This window comes from Carcharhinus amblyrhynchos, chromosome 12 (genome assembly GCF_965287045.1).
Source record: "Carcharhinus amblyrhynchos chromosome 12, sCarAmb.v2.hapA, whole genome shotgun sequence".
NCBI classification, from domain to species: domain Eukaryota; kingdom Metazoa; phylum Chordata; class Chondrichthyes; order Carcharhiniformes; family Carcharhinidae; genus Carcharhinus; species Carcharhinus amblyrhynchos.
Genome location: NC_137335.1, coordinates 66,983,454 through 67,005,908, shown reverse-complemented (window position 1 = coordinate 67,005,908; position 22,455 = coordinate 66,983,454). Strand labels below are relative to the sequence as shown.

The 22,455-nt window shown below is 40.8% G+C and overlaps 1 protein-coding gene and 1 pseudogene across 1 annotated transcript in view; both read left to right on the top strand.

Annotated features, from left to right (window-relative positions):
- Nucleotides 1–22,455, top strand: part of LOC145351063 (apoptosis-stimulating of p53 protein 2-like) — a 78,572-nt gene that overhangs the window by 5,097 nt on the left and 51,020 nt on the right. Inside the window, exons 2-4 of the mRNA XM_080200661.1 lie at nt 16,136–16,283; nt 16,777–16,896; nt 21,247–21,323. Coding sequence (XP_080056787.1) covers nt 16,136–16,283; nt 16,777–16,896; nt 21,247–21,323 — 345 coding nt within the window. The remainder of the gene's footprint in view (nt 1–16,135; nt 16,284–16,776; nt 16,897–21,246; nt 21,324–22,455) is intronic.
- On the top strand, nt 11,838–11,956 carry LOC145351217 (5S ribosomal RNA; annotated as a pseudogene).

Genomic DNA, 22,455 nt, shown 5'->3' with positions numbered 1-22,455 from the left:
TCTGAAAACTTTGAAATTGTCCCCTGTGCACCCAGATCTTGATTGTTTATATAAGGATCCCAATACTGACCTCTGGAGGAGAGACCACTGCGAAGCTTCCTCCAGCCTGGAAAACACAGATTGATCATTAGTCTCTCCCTCTTATTAATAAGCCAATTTTGTATTCACATTGCTACTGTCCTTTTCATTCCATGAGGCAAAACTTTTCTTGCTAGTCTGTTGTGTGGTATTGTATCAAATTTCTTTTGAAAGTCCATGCAGCCACATCAACAGCGTTACCCCCATCGACTTCTTCTATTTACCTCTTCAAAAAACTCCAAGCTTGTTAAAGATTTCTCCTTAGGAAGAAGCTGCAAGGATTTCTATCAACCCACATTTTTCCATGTGACTACTAATTCTATCCCAATTAATTTTTCTAGCTTGCCCATCACTGATAAATATGTCAGACATGCCCGTCTTAAGTTTAATGTGATATCCAGTTCATTGATTTTTGCAATAATGCATTGACGTTGTGGATTTGGGCAAGCTTCTGAAGGCTGTATTGATAACTTGTGAAATAGTACAAAACTGTTTTTTCACCCATAGTTCAGGTTTGTTAGCTGCACAAGTTAGTGTCATTGATAACTGATCTTAAAAGTATGTAAGTGACAAACTTAAACTAGTGTGTTCAAATGTGTTTTTCCAGTTTAAGTACTTTTGTGATTGAATCTAAGCAATTTATCCATTTTGCTTATTCCATTGTATGTTCCACATCCCAACCAGATTTTTAAAAGCCATCTTCTATTGCACGTTGGTATTCCCTATTTATCTTTGAATTAGCAAATATACTCGTTTTGTTTCCAATGTCAACATGCCTTCCATTGTATTAGTTTTGTTGATTTACTGCTTCCTCCTTCTATCAAGTGTTCACTTGTCACGCAAGTTTATCAAAAATCTTTTGCTGTCTTTATCAATATTTTAAAAGTTAAATTTGTTGAGCCATTAGGCCAGTGAGTGTTTTGGAGGTGACCCAGATCAGAACAAGTGTATGCCAACTAGAATCGGTTTCCTTTTTGTCATTAATGTGGTGATTTGTCTCTGACAAGTTTTCTGACCACATAAAGGAATTTCATTTGAGACGGTCTAAACTCACTTTGTAAAGGAAAAGTTAGTATAATAACCACACATCTTGAATTATGGAATGGTTATACCAAAGAGAGAGGCCATTTGGCCCATCATGTTTGTGACGACTAGCAACTCAGCTAGTGCCATAGCCCTGCAAATGTTTTCTCTTTGGATGTCCAGTTCTCTTTTGAAGGTCTTAATTCCACCATCTTCCCAAGCATTGCATTCCAGATCATAACCGTTCACTGCATAAAAAGGTTTTTCCTTCTGTCACCATTGATTCTTTTGCCAACCTTCTGAAATCGCTATGCTTTGATTCTTAAACTTTCCATCGACAGAAACAGGTGCTCCTGACCTACTCTGTCCAGACACTTCTATCAAATTCCTTAATGTTTTATTCTCTAAAGTGAACAGCTCCAGCTTCTTCAGTCCATCCGCATAACTGAAGCTCCTCATCACTGAAATCTTTTCTGTACCCTCTCTCATATTTTCACATCTTTCTTAAAGTATGGTGCCCAGAATAAGACACTACTCCAGTTGAGACTGAACCCATGTTTAATACAGGTTCATTGAAACTTCTTTGCTTTTATACACTGTTGATTTATAAACCCCAGGGTCCCTTATGCTTTATTAATTGATTTCTCAACCTGCACTGCCACTTTCAATGATTTTACAATTGTCTATTTCTGTGCCGTATAACCTTTCATCCCAAATAGCTTGTGTTGGCGTTTGTTGCAGTCAAACATCCTCGTCATTCCTCATGTGACTTTATCTTCGTAACCCTCATTTCCCTTTCCATCATGCTTGCTCCTAAATGCATCTAAAATATTCCCCCAATCACTATCTCTAGCAGCAAGTTCCGTCTTCTCGTTATGCTTTGGATAAAGGACTTTCTCATGATTTTCTTGTATTGATGGCCTCTTTTCCGCAAAGTGAAGCATTCTCCTCTTGTGGAATCTCAGCAGATTTTCTTCATCATCTGCTCAAGTTGATTCTATTTACCAATTTATATGGACTGGACTGGACTTCTCAGTTGCTCAGTTTCTCCTATTTTTCCTAATCCCTGCTCAGTCTCTTGGCTTCTTTGACGCAAGGATAGTATTCCTGAGGTTGTTTTTTATTCCTACTTGGAATGTTGGTGTTGGTGGCAAACCCAATATTCTTTGTCCTTTCTGAGTTGCCCTGAGCTGATGGGAGTCTTTTATTGAGGGTCTTAAAAGATGAATGGGAGGTGAACAGGGGAAGTGTTTGGGAAAGGATTTGGATGTTGGCCATTTGAGCTGAAGGTATGGTCACCAATTGTGAATTGAAAGGAGGGAGGAGACATAAGACTCCAGAATAAGTAATTTTAGGTGGAGATTTATTTATTTATGGTGTCGTAAGTAAGCGTACATTAATAATACAATTATATTTACTTTGAAAATCCTCTCTTTGCCACACTCCAATGCCTGTTCGAGTGCATAGAGGGAGAACTTAGCATGGCCAATGCACCTAACCGGCACATCTTTTGGACTATGGGAGGAAACTGGAGCACTGGGAGGAAACCCATGCAGACACGGGAAGAATGTGCGGGTTCCACATAGATGGTGGCCCAAGCCATGAATTGAACCTGGATCCCTGGCACTGTGCTAACCATTGTGCCGCCATATAACAAACCTGGAGGAGGTTAAGCAGTCCTTAATACTATGCTGATCTCTTCCTCCCAAATTCAATTTGTTTGAAACTATTTTTAGTATTTATAATAAATCATTCAATTTTAATATAAAACAATATTAGTAATAAAAACAGAATTTCTAATGTGTATAAACTTATTCTGCGGTATTTTAGTATTCTAGTATTCAGACTGCTTGGAGATCAGAGTTCATTCTAAAGTAAGTTAACTGACTGCAGATGTTCATCTTTAAAAAGGAAACCATGATGCTTAAACCGTGCTAGATGTTGGCAACATTATTGATTTGCATTATAATGCAGAGTTTAATTTTTACATTCAAGTGACTTCCTCTCATAAGGCACAGTGTGTAATATCCAATCTAAGCATTCTCTGCAGCATAGACAATTTTCTGCAATTATTTCCTTTTTTAGTAAACAACAAGTGCAGTCTAGAAGTAGGATTATAACTTGCAAATAGGAAATGTCACATTAGATTTCATTCCATGTTATTGAGAAATTCATAATATTCTTGGCATTGGTTACTGCATATGACAAAACAACCAAAGTTGTTGTTTGTCCGTCGTCATCGATGAGGGCATTGAAACTATTCGGTGCATCCGAAGATGACTGATCAGGCCAATTCAGGCACAGAATGTCTTGGCACATATTGGACAGACTTGTGCAGGCACTGTAGTTGTTGCGCTGGTGGCTCTGGACTTGCACAGCTCGTGCTTAAGTTGTGCTTCAGCAATGCACCTTGCGTCGTAAGCTTGACAGCCCTTGTGGATGAGGCAGCTCAGTAGGGCAGTTTTGTGCTAGTGTTTCTCCTGTGTTCGTGTCTATGTCAAGCAAAGTTACTGGGTAAAACAAAGGCTATGGGCCTGACAACATCCTTGCTGTAGTGCTCCAGGACTACCTACCCTCCTGGCCAAGCTGTCCAACACTGGTACCTGCACAACAATGTGAAAAATTGTCCAGGTGTGTTATTTCCACAAAAAAGACAAATCTCATCCAATCAATTACTGTCCCATTAGTTGATCCTCAATCACAGGCAAAATGATAGAAAGTGTCAGCAAGAGTGTTATTAAGTGCTATTTGTTGAGAAATAATTTGTTTATCATTGCTCTGCTTAGGTTCTACCATGGCCACTCTGCTCCAGATTTCAATACAGCTTTGGTCTAAACAGAGCTGAAATGCAGAAGTCAGATGAGATCAAGACAGCATTTAATCAAGGAGTCTGGGAAAATTGAAGTCAATGGGAAATGGGGGGACAATCTTCACTGGCTGGAATTGTATCTAGCACAAAGGAAGATGGTTCTAGTTAGAGTCATTGAGTTATAGAATCCCTACAATGCAGAAGGGAGCCATCTGACCCATTGAACCTGCACCGACAACAATCCCACCTGGGCCCTGTCCCTGTAACCACATGCATTTAGCATGGCCAATCAACCTAACCCACACATCTTTGGACTGTGGGAGAAAACCGGAGAACCCAGGGGAAACCCATGCAGACACAAGAAGAACATGCAAATCCCACACAGACAGTGACCTGAGACCGGAATTGAACCCAGATCCCTGGTGTTGTGAGACAGCAGTGGTAACTACTATGCCACTGGGCCACTTGAGGGAAATGATTTCAGTCCTAAGACATTATTGCGAGGGTTCTTCGCGTTGGTGTCCTGGGCCCAACCATCTTCAACTGATTCATGAATCACCTTCCCTCTAACATCAGAACGGAAGTGAGGATTTTCACTGATGGTTGCACAATGTTCAGTACCATTTGCAAATACTCAGATAATGAAGCAGTCCATGGCCAAATCAAGCATGATCGGGACATCATTCAGGCTTGGGCTTATAAGTGGCAAGTGATATTTGTGCCAGGCAAGTGCAATTTGTGCCACATAAGTGCTAGGCAATGATCATCACCCACAAGGGAGAATCTAGTCCTTTGTCCATCGCATTCAACAGTATTAGCATTGCTGAATACGCCACCATCAGCATCATGGGCGGTGACCATCGACCAGAAGCTGAACTGGATCAATCACATTAGTACCACAGCTGAAGTTGGTGACTCACCTCCTGACTCCCCAAAGCATGTTCTCCATCTACAAGGTACAACTCAGGAGTCTGCTTTCCTGGATGAGTACAGCTCCAACAACAACAAGAAGTTCAACAGCGTTCAGAACAAAGTAGTCCACTTGATGAGCACCCCATCCACCACCACAATCATGTACTCCCTCCACCACCAATGCACAGTGGAAGCAGTATACAGTCTACAAATTGCATTACAGCAACTTGCCTCTTTTAACAGTAGTTTCTAAATCCACGATCTCCATCACATATAGATGGACAAAGGGAACAGATGCATGGGAACACTGCCTATTGTATGTTCCCCTCCATGCCACACACCATCCTGACTCCAACTCCTTTACTCTCACTGGGTCAAAATCTTGGCACTTGCAAACTAACAGCACTGTAAGTGGAACTACACGCTTGGACCACAGTGGTTGAAGGTGGTTCACCACCACATTTTCAAAGGCACTTAAGGTCAGCATTTGTTTATCCATCCCTGCTGGTGTGTCTCATAATCTCATGAGCAAATTGGGGGGGGAGGGAGGAATTATTTGCTTTGGTATCTCAACAACTGAATTTATTCTCAGGACTGGGTGTGATTAGGAGAACAGGAAAATACCAAAGTGATTTTGATCACCCGGATTACTTTGCATAGATGTAGGCAGTGACAACCTACTCTTAATTCAGATGATTTTGAATTTGTAGCAGTTTGGAAATTTTGGCAGGAAATTTCATTGTATTAAGTTGCTTAAACCAAATTGTTGGATATTTCACACATTTTAGCACAAATTGACATTGAATAATCAGAAGTACACCAAACATTGTGGAGGAATTCAGGTGTTGTATTACGAAAACCTATGTTTAAAGAAGATGGAACACTCTTGTATATAAGTAAAAATTATTGGAAATATAATCGGTATTTATGAAAGTGTTATTGAAATGTGTAGTATTGAACTCTACAAATTTTGTATTTTTATAACTGAATGAATAGCATAGCTACTTTACTCCTAACAGTTTAAAAACTGATTTGATTGATCAAAAGCAATTTAAACCTGCTTATAGTTTTTGTTTACCTGTATAATTTGCCAGTAACACTGCTGATGTTGTTTCCTTGAGTAAAATTTGGCAAAAGCTTGTGTATTTTAAATGATGAAATAGTTTAAATAATTAATATTCCACTATGTATGACGAGACCACGATAATGCTTGTGGACTTTCTTGGTAAGGTGCAGTGATTAATATAAGCTTTGTTGCAAAATTGGAGTGAAGTATTGCCTTCCTGTTCTTGGGCACGGAACTTCAATTTGTTCATTTATTGTATCATTGTTCTGAGAAAGTGTGTTGGGTCACTGTGGTTTGTTTACTTTTCTGCTTGTACATAAAAATACATAAGTTTTACAAATTGCATGGGAAGCATCTTAATGTTTGGGGAATTGTAGAGGAGGCAGGGTGTGAGATGGTTGTTAAGTTTTTATTTGTATTAGGCCAGTTAGAATTCCCTGCGCATTGCTTTTGACCTTGGTATAGTTTGTAAACTTAGCTGCAACTGTTCAAAGATTTGTTTCCAAAGTTGTGTGATAGTGCACAAGAATTTGATGCATGATTTCTTGCTGATCAAATTTAGATGACTGAATGAAATGGATATTCTTTTCTGGTTTGTGTTCAACCTATACACTTCTTGAAATCTCTCAAACCATATTTAAGGCACACTCACTGATGAAGGAGCAGTGCTCTGAAAGCTTGTGATTCCAGATAAACCTGTTGGACTTTAACCTGGTGTTGTGAGACTTCTTACTGGGCCCACCCCAGTCCAATGCCATCATCTCTACATCATATACACTTTTTGTAGACTTACAGTACAGTAGCTAATTTAGAGGTATAAAATTTGTACAATACAATAGCTTTGTCACAATCTGTATTGAGATGGATGCATCTCAAACCAAAGTAGCCTTTGGTTTTTATGCAAATATATGCACTGGCATCACAACTAGGATTTGATGGCTACTTTCCTAAGTTTTTAAGAACCTGCTGGGCTTTTTGATTTTCATTTCCTACCTTATTTGGGAAAGGGAGAAACCTTAAGGCTGTATAACATCATAACTCCAATCGTAGGAAGTTTAGCTTCAGTTTGGGGTGCAAGCTTTCCTGTGGCTGAGGAATACAGTGATCCTGTAATTGTTCGCAAAGTACATTTTTTTTAATATCATAACCCCACCTACACAACATCACTTCCTGTTTTCTTACCCAGCTGTGTTGGTTCATGTGAACACTAAACTTGGAGGTCAGGCCTTGCAGAGGTAACTGGAAAATTACTTGTTAAATGAATAGCTTTTTAATAAAAATTGAATCTATTGTAGAAAAGTTTTATAAATTGAGATGTGGTTGTATGTTTTGTGGAATAGATTTTATCACTTCAAACCAAATGTGAATATTTTGCAAATCATAGTTTATGCATGATGTCTGTTGTGCAGAAGATAATCTCTGCAAATACAGTGCCTTCAGGTTCCAAGGGAGAATGCTGCTTGTGCACTGATTTCCTCAATAATAATGTGTGATTGTGTGTACAGGCTGATAGCTATTAACATCACTTTGGTAAAGAATTGCACTGCTTCTGAGATGTGTCTTGTGTAGGAAGTGCACAGAAGCCAGCAACAAGAAGTTAATGAAAACTGGAGAAATACAAAAGGCAATCTCTATGAAATGAAAGTGATTCAAGAGTTAAGGGCAAAAATATACACCAGGTTGTTACATATTTGGTGTTTCACCAGATATTTAGTTGTTTCTTTGTAACTTTTGTTTTTAAAACAGATACAAGTCAGAAAACATTTTCATCAAGCTTGAATTGGGGACACAAATCTGAGGGATTTCTTTTAATGCTGTGAAATGAATTTTTAAATGATGAAGAATTACTTTGTTAGATAATACTTGAAACATATTTGTGGCTCTATTTCAAAGTACTATCTTCTATGGTAGAATTAAACTAATTTTGACCACAGCCAAGATGGAAATTTTAAACAATTGATTGTGTGAATGGGATTATTGACGTCCATCAAAAACCATCAGGAGAACAGGCACATTAATTGATTATGCAGACAAGGTTCATAAAGCAATACAGCACAAAGGTTGAAAAGATCATTCAAATCAAATCAGGGAGACCTTAAATGACACTGTGTTAATGTACAATTATGTATTTTCAGTTCAGGTATTGCATTCAAAATGTCTGCTATTCCTACAGAGATTATGTAGCTGCAGAATGGCCTTTTTCACTGTTAACCCCTCACAGTTCTCAGTCAGCTTTGATGCAGAGAAAACAATTTCGCATGAGGAAGATAGTAGTGGACTTGAGGATATGGACCAACTGATGAAATAGAAAGACAGTTTGCAGATAGAAGCTAATTTGGTATACAGTAGTGACAAGGGATACATTTTGAAAGGAAGAACAAGGGGAAGCTGGATGATGTAAATGCTAGAATGCAGGAGTAAAGAGGTCTGATGTGTATGTACAGACACATGAAAATGACAGGATAAGTTAAAAGCTGAGTTTTTTAATAAAGAAGCACAAATGGCCCTTATTTTATAAATACCAAGCAAAAAAGATGAGTTTAAAAAAAAGATCACTGGTTAGGCTTCAGCTGGATTATTGCGAATCACACTTTAGGCATAACGTCAAAGCCATTTTTGCAAAAGATGGAAAGGGGATTTGGTAGCATTAGACCAAGTGTGAGGAGCAATTATGTGGAAGATCATCTAGCTGAAATATTAACTGTTTTGTGCTCCATATTTGCTGCCTGTTTCCAGCATATTCCACTTTTATTTCCAGTTTGTTTAAATTCAAGTACCTATTATGTATCCTGCTCTGCAATAATTTCCACTTGCCCATCACTTCTATTTTTTGTTACCTGCTCCACTATGTATCAAATTTAAAATTCTTCATTTCCATATTCACTATGATATATTTCATCTGTTGGGTACTTTCTCCAGTCTTGTATTCTCTTCTGTAGCCTTTGAACAGAAGAGCATAGGAGTTGGGAGCACAAGGAGTTCATTCAACCTTTCAAGTCTGTTTCTCATTCAACCTTTCAAGTCTGTTTCTCATTCAACCTTTCAAGTCTGTTTCTCATTCAACCTTTCAAGTCTGTTTCTCATTCAACCTTTCAAGTCTGTTTCTCATTCAACCTTTCAAGTCTGTTTCTCATTCAACCTTTCAAGTCTGTTTCTCATTCAACCTTTCAAGTCTGTTTCTCATTCAACCTTTCAAGTCTGTTTCTCATTCAACCTTTCAAGTCTGTTTCTCATTCAACCTTTCAAGTCTGTTTCTCATTCAACCTTTCAAGTCTGTTTCTCATTCAACCTTTCAAGTCTGTTTCTCATTCAACCTTTCAAGTCTGTTTCTCATTCAACCTTTCAAGTCTGTTTCTCATTCAACCTTTCAAGTCTGTTTCTCATTCAACCTTTCAAGTCTGTTTCTCATTCAACCTTTCAAGTCTGTTTCTCATTCAACCTTTCAAGTCTGTTTCTCATTCAACCTTTCAAGTCTGTTTCTCATTCAACCTTTCAAGTCTGTTTCTCATTCAACCTTTCAAGTCTGTTTCTCATTCAACCTTTCAAGTCTGTTTCTCATTCAACCTTTCAAGTCTGTTTCTCATTCAACCTTTCAAGTCTGTTTCTCATTCAACCTTTCAAGTCTGTTTCTCATTCAACCTTTCAAGTCTGTTTCTCATTCAACCTTTCAAGTCTGTTTCTCATTCTCATTCATGGCTGATCCACCTCAACTTATATTCACAAATTATTTTAGTGGTCAAAAAATCTGTTGATCTTTGTGTTAATTACACTCAATGAGTGAACATCCATAGCTATATGGCGTTGAGAATTCCAAAGGTTCACAGTTGTATGAAGAAAGACATTTCTCTTAATCTCAGTCCTAAATGACTGATTTCTTAGACAGACTGAGACTGTGACCGCTACTTCTGGATACCCCAGCCAGAAGAAACAGCCTCCCATGATACTGTTCATCATGCTTTGTGGTACCACCACTGTACTAAATGGGTTAGACTCAAATCAGATAGCAGCTCAAAAGTGGGCATTATCAGTTACAGAATTGCATTCAACCAAATCTACAACCTCATGGCCTGACATCCCTTTGTCTACCATCACCATTAAACCAGGGGACAGATCTTGGTTTAATGAGGAGCATAGAACAAAATCATGGCAAAAGCAGCAGCCATACCTACAAGGTACAAAATGGGACTGCATGCATATAAAACAGCTGAAGCAACATGCTACAGATTGATATAAGTGGCCTCACAACCACAACCAGTGCATCAGATCAAAATTCTGTAGTCTTGCCACATCCAGTTGTGAATGGTGGCAAATAATTAAGCAACTAACTGGAAGAGGAGGAGGAAGCTCCAAAAACATTTCCATTCTCAATAATGAGGAAGCCTCTAACATCAGTGCAAAGGCTAAGGCCAAACACTCGCAGCCATCTTCAACCAAAAGTACCGAGTGGATAATCCATCTTTGCGTTCTCCTAAGGACACCATTGTCATTGATACCAGTTTTCAGAAAATTCCACTCCACTGTGATAGCAAGAAATGGCACAGACACAAGCTACGGGCCCAGGCAATATCCAATAAGTAGTACTGAAGACTTGTGCTCCAGAACTAGCTGTGCCTCTGGTCAAGTTATTCAATGCATCTATGAACAATATGGAAAATTGTCCAGGGATATCCTGTCTACATAAACAGCTCAAATCTGGCCAAATATAATTCCAGCATTGTACTTTTGATTATTAGCAAAGTGGAAAATGTTGTCTTCAGCACTATCAAACAGCACTTACTGGTAAGCAGCAACCTACTTGCCTGGGCTACTCAGCTCCAGATCTCATTACAGCCTTGGTCCAAATTTAAGAAGCCCTCAAGAATCGGGCGGAAACTGTCCCACTGGTTGGAGTCATACTGAGCACAAAGGAAGATGGTTGTGATTGTTGAATAACAATCATCTCTGCCCCAGGACCTCCACTGCAGGTATTATTCAGGATCATGTGTCCTTCGAGCCGCAATTGAACCAGTGACCTGAGCATGTCAGTTTTAGTCGTCTGCAGTCCACTTCCACTCTACCAGCTGATCTATCGAATGGGAATCCAATAATGTCTTGGGCCCAAACATTGTGAGCTGTAATGACTGTCCTTCCAATGTAAAGTCAGAAGTGAAGATATTCGTAGTTTGTTGTAGTGTTCAGTTCCATCTGCAGCTATTCAGAGGCCGAAGCAGCCCAAACCTACATGGAGCAAAACTTGGACAGCATTCAGGCTTGAGCTGATAAATAGCGAGTGATATTTATGCCACTCAGTACCTGACAATGACCAACTGCCCTTGATATTCAATAGCAATACCATTGTTCAACTCCACGTAGAGGAAAGAGTCAAATTGGACCCCGCCGGAAGACTGCTGCTCTCAACTCGACATTTGCAGAAAGTCAGACAGTGCAGAAGAGAGGCCCTTTGGCCCATCAAGTCTGCACCAACCACAATCCCACCCAGGCCCTACCCCCATATCCCTACATATTTTACCCGCTAATCCCTCTAACCTAAGCATCCTAGTACATTAAGGGGCAATTTTAGCATAGCCAATCAACCTAATCTTTGGACTGTGGGAGGAAACCAGAGCACCCGGTGAGTTGAGTTGAGACAATTCGCACCTCTTTAACCTGTCATTATCCCTCTCTCTACTTGCATTGTCTGTACCTGTAAAGGCTTGATTACCTATTAAGACTTGCATTCCAACCATTATCTTGCAATTAAGTCTACATATGCCCTGTTTGTGAACCCAACACTTTTTGCAATCCTGTGGAAACTGTGGACCATGTGTATGTTGGTTGTTTTAAGCTGCATTTCTTTTTTTGGTTATTTAAAAAGCCTTTTGTTAGAATTTTGTTTATACTTCAGCCCCATGCTTCTGATCTATGGGCACCTGGTGTGAAGAGGAGAGGGAACCTGCTTGCCAAGAGCAGGCCTATGGCCATACTAGTCTGAAAACGCCCGATCTTGTCTGATCTTGAAAGCTAAGCAGACTCAGGCCTGGTTAATACTTGGATGGGAAACCGCTTGGGGATACCAGGTGCAGTAGGCTTTAACCGACTGCGCTGGGTCCCTGCTGTGGTTTTGCATCTCCCGCTTGAGGAGGGCGATCAAGGTCTGGTGTGCCTTTGCACTCAGATAGCAACCTTCCGCCTCCAGACCCTGCAGAGATACCTTTACGCAATGGTCTGCCCTGGTGACGTATTCCTTCCGCCAGTGGCATGGCCTCGATTATGATGTGCAGCTCCTGCATATCAATCTGGGGCGCGTTTTGACCTCCTTGCAGGAGTTCCCCTTCTTTTACTGGGACGGCTTTACTGTCTGGAACATGGTTGCCTCGTGATACAGTTCTCCTCCATCAGGAGCAGTGGCTGTCTCACGAGAGCCACTGCTCAGCAATCCACTCCTCCAGCAGTATAACTTTAGGTGGCTGACAGAGAAGGAGGCTGTGGACACCGGGGTGACCAGAATTGGGGATGTGCTGGATGGTGGAGGGGCATGCTGGCTGAACACATGGGGGCGCGCGGCCAAAGCCATCCAAGACCTTAGGATGGTCGTGCTTGGTCCCGAAAGTGCACGTGGTCTCGAGGTGGCGCAGGCGTGTGGTGAGATCTGAATGTTCCCCTGCTTGGACAAAATTCCACATTGGCCCAAAGCCTCAGCGCCCCCCCCCCCTTGGGTCAAAAACAAACAAAGAACAACCCAGCACGGGAAACAGGTCCTTTGGCCCAACGAGCCCGCGCCGCCGCATCTTCCTACACCTACCCTGCCCTGTGTGTATGTGAGTAGAACCCCTAATGTAGCCAGATTCAGGGGAGAATAGTGTCAATTTGGTACACCAATCAGCCTAAGAGCACATCTTTGGGGTGTGGGAGGAAACCGGAGCGCCCGGAGGAAACCCACGCAACCACAGGGAGAATACGCAAACTCCCACAGACATAGGCCCAAATCCATGTATCTGCACAGCTAGCAGTGATAGTCACTGAGCTGTTGCGGTGCCCGTCTGCTGGTCCAGGATTAAGCACACACAACAACATGAAGTACTAGGCCACTCCCGGAACCTCCAAGAGCAGCCCACGCATGACCCACCGTGTGCATGCCCCTCATTTGACAACAAGGTGGACCGACCCTGTGGAATAAAAAGACAAAACGTTAACATGTAATACTGCATTTTGTCAGGTGCCCTACAGCATGTGCCGCCTTGTGGAAATATCCTCCGTGCCTTTTCCCACTGCATGGAGGTGTTTCCTGTATGGGCTGCTGCTGCACATCTTCCACTACCACATCCTCACCTGTCATCCAGATACACCGTGGCGGGTCTTGTTGCCGTCAGGTGGCAGAGGTCCCCAGTGGAAGGCCTTTTATGGAGGGATCTCCCCCAGTTACATCGGGGATCTGGGGTGGAAGGTGATGCATGCAGCAGTTCCGCATGCGTAGGATTCACTGGTTCATGGGCTCTGAAGCTTGCCCCTTCTGTGGCCTTGTGGAGTCCGTTGACCATGTCTGTGTTTTGTGTCTTAGGTTACACTCCATTTTTGTTTTCCTGAAGAACCTTTCATTAATGTTTTGTTTGCAGCTCAGTCCCATGTTCCTGATCTGTGGACACCTGGTGCAGAGAAGGGCAGGATGGCGACCTCCTTGTGAACCTGCTCCTGGGCCTGGTGAAGCATGTCATTTACAGGTCCAGGCAGCGGGCATTTGAGGGGGCCGTCCATCCTGACTGTCTGCCCCTCTGTCGCGGCTACATTCGCGGCCAGGTGTCCCTGGAGAGGGAGCATGCAGTGCAGTTGATGCCTCCCACACCTGTTGGGCACTGTATGGGCTGGGGTGCATTATCAACCCTAATAATCACATTTTAATTTGATGTTTTCGAGTTTTCTTTGTAATTTGATTTTGTTCAGGCTGTTCCCCCTCTCTTTTGGGGAGCTGCCTCTTTTACTTTGTCCTGATTTAAATTGAGTTTGTTTATTTGGTTTGACCTTAAAAGAGGCCAACAGCATGTCCAGGCAGCAGGTGATCAAAGGTGTCATCCAATTTGAGTGTTTTGCGCCTCTAAGCTGGCTACGTTTGTGGGCGGGTGTCCCTGCAAAGGGAGCATGATGTGCCAATGAGCATCATCGAGGCCTTCCATGCCATAAGGGCACCATAGAGAAAAAGATGCCTTACTGACTCTCATGATCATGTTTTGTTTCAATGTTTATGTTTCATTTGTGATTTATCTTTGTTTTGGACAGTTCCCCTATAAGAGGCTGGGCTTTTTACTTTGTCACACAGCTCATTTGATGTAGTTTAATTAATTCAACTTTAAAGAGTTGGAATCTGGAAATCCTGCCGTGAGAAACTTCAACAAAAATCAAGATGTTTGAGACCATCCAGCACCAAACTGTCTGCATGATCAACATCCCAACCACCACTTTGAAACACTCTCGTCCTTCATTCCCGATGCACATTGTCAGCTCTTTGAACCATCTATGAGATGCACTGCAGCAACTAGGCAAGCTTCCTTCGAGAGCACCTTCCAGACCCACAAGCTGTATCATCTACAAGTTATATCAAGGACAAGGGCAGCAGACACATGGGAATACTCCCATCTGCAAGTTCTCCCCTAAACCACACTCCATTCTGACTTAGAACTATGTCACTGTTCCTTCATAGTAACTGGGCCAACATCCCAGCACTCCTTCCATAACAACACTGTGGGTTCCCCCATGCCACATTGGATTGTCAGGTTTCAATAAGGCAGCTCACCTGAATTATCACCTTCAGGCCAGTTTGGGATAAACAACAAATAATGATCTTGCCAGTGACACCTGCTAACAATATATAAAAAACAAACAGAACTCTTATTTAAATGAGCACTGTTCTGAAGTGATGAATCAACCCAGTGAGACTATGAGGGTAAGCTATTCCATGTCAGTATCTGCTGTGAACACAGCCAAGAATGTTTTGAGGCACTTAATCCTCTACAAGACCGAGATTTGTTTGTATTTCAGCTAAATGTCTATATTTATCCAGGAAATACATCAGCTGCATTAGCTGATTCTTAGCATTCTGCATTAATCCATATAGGCTGTAGAAAATACTTCTGGTGTAACTGCAAACCCTTCATTCACTGACCTTTGCAATACTTGACAGTGGCATTTCAAATTCTGCCCCTGAAAGATTTAGCTGTTACACTCAAAGCTGGTTTAGAATTTATGTTAACTGACAAAGCTCTGGAGACACTTTTATCCATGTCTCTGAACAAACAGCAATTATTGTAGACAAAATGCAAGACATTTACTTGGCTGAAGCTGTGATTCAGTTACACTGTATTACAGTGGTGCCCATCCCTCTTAAACCTTCTCTTCTAATTCCGTTTCTCAGCCCCACCACCAGATGGCTGGAAAATCTGTGTTACTGATATCAGTCAAGAGATTAATATTGTCAGGGCAGAATTCCCTGCTATTCTGTTTGTGTCATGGGATATTTGTATATGATGTTTAATGTTGCGTCCAGAAATAACACTTCTGACTGTGCAGTGGAATCTTAGTGGTGCACTGAAATGTCATCCTAGATTATGTGCACGTTCCCATAATGGGGACACTGCAGTGGATAAGTTTGTAATGAGATTAATACAAATCAGTTTTTAGTGAACTAATACTGAAACTCCAGCATTATTCAGGCCTGGGCATAATATAATTCAAAATTATACCAGTTTAGCAATGGTTCAAACTGCTTTTTAAACATTTTGAGGAGCCTGTTGAACTGTTTTGCTCCTTGGTGTTGTGGTGAAATGGAGTTCAGCTCTGAATCTGAAGGGCTAAAATGTGATATTCTTCAACTTCTTTAAAGCTTTAAATTTTAGATTTAACAAAAAAATGCTATTCCAAATATCAGTAGAGGCTGACATTTCAAAGATTTTTAAAAAGTAATATGCTTTCAATAAATGTATAACCATTGCTGAATATTTTATCCAGAAACTATAATGCAAAATTCTAAATCTGTAAAATATCATTAATTCTAGCATCAATCTAACCATATATTTAGTTTATTAATAGGTCATACGTTGACTTTCTGAAGTAGGTTGTTACTGATCATCGTAATGGGTTGATGCTGAACATGGATAAATTTACAATTGTGGACCAGCTGGATGTTTGGACTAAATGAAGGCTGACATGACCGCATTATGGAGATAGGAATGTTCAGGAAAAATAATCTGAGTAAAGCCTTTTCCTTTGTTCTGATATAGATGTTTCTCACTGTGTACCTGAGCAACAATGATCAGCATTACACAGAGGTACCAATCACTCCAGATACCACAAGTCGAGATGTTGTTGGTTACTGCAAAGAACCAGGGGAGGTGGACTGTTACTTGGCTGAACGTTGGCATGGTGGTGGTAAGTAAAACCTGTTTCAACTAACATACATATGTCCCAGCTGTTCCATGACTAGTGGTTGAATAGCCACCATTTGGCTTTATTTTGTTGGGAGCACAACACTAACAATCTTTTTGTAGTACGTCAGTTCAGTAAACAAAGTAATTAAATGGTTCTGTTGCACGTTATCAGACATCGGCAAATAGAAAATAAATTAACCAGTTAACTTGAGATAGCTTACTCATGAATTTTGGGATGCACTAACATGTACCGTGAACTGGCAGATAGCAGCTTGTCTTGACTATAGAATTTTATTTTGGGCAATTTGGAGAATGCTACATAAAATTTACATTTTCCGGATGGAATGCTAAACCATAACCCTGTTTAATTGGTTTGGTATTAAAAGGCAGTAGGTGAAATTAATAGATATTTTGTACCTTATGTAAGGAGACAAATTTTCTAAGTAGTAGATAGTCATGTTTAACTGAAGTAATTTAATTGTTCTTCCTTGTAGAACGTGCCATAGCAGACAACGAACGAATCTATGATATTCTGCAACAGTGGGGAGCACAGAGAAATGATGTTTGTTTCTACCTGCGTCATGACCGTCCACCAAGCACTACAAGGGATGCAGGTAAGATTTATGTAACATTTGTTCAACAAATTTGAGGGACATTAAGTATACTGGAGTCAGATCATTTTCAGGTTAGTGTGTATTCCATTGGTAGTTTATTTTTGAATGGCTCCAGCTCAGTTTTCATATTTCTGTTTTGTGCACTGATTACTTCTGGAATTATAGTGGATAAACAGGTTTGTATAAAGCAGAACAAGTAAATCAAGTAAAGGTGCAACTTGGGGGACTGTGTAGGTGTTTAAATGCTCATTGCAAAAGGCTGCATTTGATTTTTTTTACATAAAAGGTTTAATGCTAGTTTTCAAATGACCGGCTAATGTCTTTTCTGGAGAAGTATACATATGTTGTTTTGCTCATCAGTTTTTTTTTTAGTTTGGCACAAAAGCCTCCTTGGGGTATTTTGTATCTATTTAGACATTTAGTAGAATAGGAACCGAACCTCTGTGACACATCTGGTCCTCCAGAGTCCTTTTTTAAACATGATTTCTATTTTGAGGATATTAACTAGCAGTTCACTTGAATTCAGATTGGGAGAATAATTTTGAAGTTTATAGACCAGAATTGGTGGCAGTTCTGCCCCTTTCCATTGTAACATTTCCTTCCAGTCAGTGCCAGGTATTACATTTTGACATAAAAGGCCACTCTGTGGCTTTACGAATATACCAAAGGAAGTATGTTCTGCAGTTTGTTATGGTGAATAATAGTATTGCATAATGTACTCATCAAATTCCATTATTAGACAACTCGATTAGACTACTATCACAATTAATACTTAATGGACTAGAAATTTAGAGGCCTGGAGGCATGAGTTCAAATCACAGTGTGGCAGCTAATTAATTTAAAAAACTAATAATACATTGAATAAAACGTAGTCTGTTGATGGTCATGAAACTGTAGGCTTAATGTAAAAAGTCATCTCGTTCACTAATGTCCTTTCGCCATCCTCACCCAAGCTAGGTTTACACATTATTCCAGATCCACAGCAATATGGTTGATTATTAATTTCCCCACATAGCAAGCTACACAGTTGCACCAGAACATTACATTGGTGTAACTACATCAAATGGACTGCGCAGCACCACCTTCTCAAGAACAGTTAAGGATGGGCAATAAATGGGGCCTTGCTAATAACATTCAAATTCCAGGAGCAAATGTTTGAAAACTGACTGAGTTAGAGAGCAAAATAAACTTTAAGGAGAAGTACAGCGAAGACTATAATACGTAGTCACGTTAAAAGAAGTGGACCGATATCTGGCATATGTGACAACATAGATGTGATAGACTGTACATTTTGGGGAAAATATATAAAGAAATATACCTTCAGTTGAAAAATTCTCGAGTGAGAAAACAGGTGCAGATGTGTAAATGGAAAATAGATTACAGGTGTTGGGGTGGGGGAAAGCAATTAGAGCAAATAGGAATTCGGTGTTCCATATTCCGGGGAAGTGCCAGAAGATTGGAAAACGGCTAATATTACGCCGTTGTTTAAGAAGGGTGCCAGGCAAAAGGCGGGGAATTATAGGCCGGTTAGTTTAACATCTGTGGTAGGTAAAATGTTAGAATCCGTCATTAAGGAGGAAATTGCGAGGCAGCTTGAAGGGAATTGCTTGATAGAGCAGACGCAGCACGGTTTCATTAAAGGGAAGTCGTGTCTGACAAATTTACTGGAGTTCTATGAGGATGTGTCTAGGGCAGTGGATAGAGGAGAGCCGGTGGATGTGGTCTTTCTGGATTTTCAGAAGGCGTTTGACAAAGTACCTCATAAGAGGTTATTGCAGAAGGTCGGGGGACATGGAGTTGGGGGTAGGGTGTTAGCGTGGATAGAGGATTGGTTGTCAAATAGGAGGCAGAGAGTGGGGGTCAACGGGTGCTATTCGGATTGGCGGATGGTGACTAGTGGAGTGCCCCAGGGGTCGGTGCTGGGGCCTCAGCTATTTACCATTTATATAGATGATCTGGAGGAGGGAACCGAGTGTAGGGTGTCGAAATTTGCTGATGACACCAAGATTGGGGGAACGGCAAATTGTGCGGAGGGTGTGGAGAGTCTGCAGAAGGATCTAAGTAGGCTGGGCGAATGGGCCAGGAAATGGCAAATGGAATTTAATGTTGGCAAGTGTGAGGTGGTCCACTTTGGTAGGAAGAATGGTAGGAAGGACTATTACTTACGGGGCGAAAAACTGCAGCAGGCGACGGTGCAGAGGGACCTCGGGGTCCTTGTGCATGAGTCGCAAAAACCCAGCTTGCAGGTGCAGCAGGTGGTCAGGAAGGCGAATGGGATGCTGGCCTTCATAGCGAGGGGGATTGAATATAAAAGTAGGGAGGTCTTGCTGCGGCTGTATAGGGCATTGGTGAGGCCGCAGCTGGAGTACTGTGTGCAGTTTTGGGCACCGCACCTGCGCAAAGATATTTTGGCCTTGGAGGGAGTGCAGAGGAGGTTTACTAGGCTGATACCGGAGTTGAGGGGGTTGAGCTATGAGGAGAGGCTGAATAAACTAGGCTTGTACTCGTTAGAGTTTAGAAGAATGAGGGGAGATCTCATTGAGACGTATAAGATGATGAATGGGATGGATAGGATAGAGGTGGAGAGACTCTTCCTGCTCAAAAAAGACAGTAGGACTAGGGGGCACAGCCTCAAGATAAAGGGGGGGCAGTTTAGAACGGAGTTGAGGAGGAACTTCTTCACTCAAAGGGTGGTGAATCTCTGGAATTCTCTGCCCGTTGAAGTGGTGGAGGCTGCCTCGCTAAATATTTTTAAGACGCGGGTTGATGGGTTTTTGATAAGAGAGGGGATTAAGGGTTATGGGGAGAGGGCGGGAAAGTGGAACTGAGCCACGACAGATCAGCCATGATCTTATTGAATGGCGGGGCAGGCTCGAAGGGCTGGATGGCCTACTCCTGCTCCTATTTCTTATGTTCTTATATACAATAATTCACGTCTGTTTCCATGAACACTTTGAATCTCGTTCATTTATGGAAGTTGACTCAGACTACATATCTTTTATGCATCCACAGACAAGCATGTACTGCATATCTGCCATACTTACTCATCTCTTCCTTACTTGCTGACATTTACTAACTTCCCATCCTCCACCAAATTTAAGTTAAAATCCTTGTTACCTGAAGTCTCTTCATGGCCTTGTCCTTCCCTAGTCTCGAACCTTCTCTACCGAGGGTCCCTTTTTTGAAACCTTTAATACTTCGCTGCTAGTTTCGTGTACAATGGCGTCACCATTTGTAGCAATGTCATGTAAGCCCTACTTGCTGGAAGTTGCTCTGTGAATATCTTTGCTTTCAACATCTGACCTTAACTTTAAACTCTTCTCAAAAAGCATTTCTTCAGTTTAAGTTTTGGGCATGTCTGCTAACCCCATATTAGTAATGAAGAGTTCTGCTGGAAAGTAGTAGGGAAGGAGGATCAATTATGGTGCATTGATAGTATACCATCAGTTTTGGCTCTCTTGTACCCTGACTGTAATGCCACTTCCCCACAAGGGTCGAAAATGTAACGAGAAAATGTTGACAAAATCAATGTGTTGTGAGAAGGGAATAGTAAAATGCTTCCTAATGACATGATTCCTTCATGTCATTATTTTTATCTTATGCAAACTCATTTGAGATATGTATTTTCACCTAGATGCACAGAGAAATGCTGGATTAATTAATGAATAATTTAAAATCTCTACAGTTTGTCAAGTGTAATTGAATGCTTTTATTGGAGATTTGATGTACTAGAACTGAGCTTCCTGATGTTCCTGGCTTATCATCTACCAAGTCATTGTGTTTACGTTGCGCTGCAGTCAGCACCATTTATTCATGTGTATGTGAGATTGTGCTAAATCAATGATTTGCCTGTATTTGGTATCTTCAAATCTGGAGTGCTAGATAGCGCTGTTGTCAATTTTGTTAGACATCTATTGTTGGTAAGTTTGAATTCAGAAGTATTTTGTTAAGCCACTTAATGCTCACACAAATCTGTGTTTGTCATATGGCTAAACTAAACGGTGATGTAAAATAAATCCCACTTCTTCAGTCTGCACTACAATTGTGATTCTCCATTCTTTTCAAAGCCCTGCTTTCTCATTTTCTCTCGTCTTGAGCTGTTAATGTGTACCTCTTGCCCTTTTCAGCTTGCTGTGAATTTTAATATTTCACTTTCAATGCAACATCCAACCTTATATTGAGCCACTAAGATTGCACTGGGAACAAAGTGTTGTACAACCATGAAATTCTTTGTTCCTGCCAAACAATGGTTTCTGGGTGGAGTCTGAAATCACAGCTTCTGAACACAATGAATTTTCTGTGTGCCACATGTAACTACTATTTATTTTAAAATAACAATTTTTTTTACAGGCTCTTTGAGACTCCAGGATCCAGTGTTGAAGAGAAACCGAGTCCAGGGTACTACAGATAGGCAGATGGAAAATGGGGTAAATAGAATCACTTTATTTGAAAAGTTTAACCTTTGTTGTGTGGTGTTACGATTCTAAATCCCTTCCTGTTGATTTTGCTGCCTCTATCACGTTTCCCCATGTAAACAGGCTTTGCTTTCCTGAATTTCAACTTTTTTTATTAATGATGTGTTTGTTGCAAGAAATAAAACAAAATCAATGCTTACGTTGCAAGAAATAAAATGTAGAGTACAAGCAAGGAAGTTAATAGAACTGAATAATAGAGTAGAGCAGTTTCTGTTTTGTCACAATTGAAGCAAAAATCAAGTACTAGTCCAATTTATCACTATGAAATTAAGTTAAACTTGGAAAACTGTTTCTATTTTAGATATATCAATTCCACTTTTAATGTGTAGACTAAATTGCACTTGTACTGTAAAGGTATGAAATAATTACGGCTCCCACAAACCTCTTATGGCCTTTGTAGTATAGATTTTATTTTTGACTTGTGGTGACGTGTTATGTAATTCTATAAGTAACATTCTCTTTTAAAAAAAACTCTGAGTCTCTATTGACTCTATTGTGCCAGCCAGTGAGTTGACCAAGTCAGCCAGTGTAGTGGGATGACACTTACGGCAACTCAAAGCAAACACTTAGCCATACACGTTGGCAAAGTCTACCAACTTTATTTAAGGAATATCTGTACAAGCTCGAGAAAACAGCACCCATAATCAAAACTGCAGCCACTTCTCCCAATGAAAGCAGAATATTTTCTCCAGAAAAATGTAATGAGTAAGAGGATAGTTAGATAATGTGTGTAAAATCAATCAGGCCACTTGCAGTGGTCTTCAGGTGTGATCAAAGAGGCAATCACTCAATCATTCCTATTCTGGCTGGGAGTAGTAATATTTCTATATGCATGTGAAAATATCACTCTTTGCTCATCATGTTGAAGTGGTGGAGGCTGCCTCGCTAAATATTTTTAAGACGCGGGTTGATGGGTTTTTGATAAGAGAGGGGATTAAGGGTTATGGGGAGAGGGTGGGAAGGTGGAACTGAGCCACGACAGATCAGCCATGATCTTATTGAATGGCAGGGCAGGCTCGAAGGGCTAGATGGCCTACTCCTGCTCCTATTTCTTGTGTTCTTATGTTGAAATTCACCTGTCTAT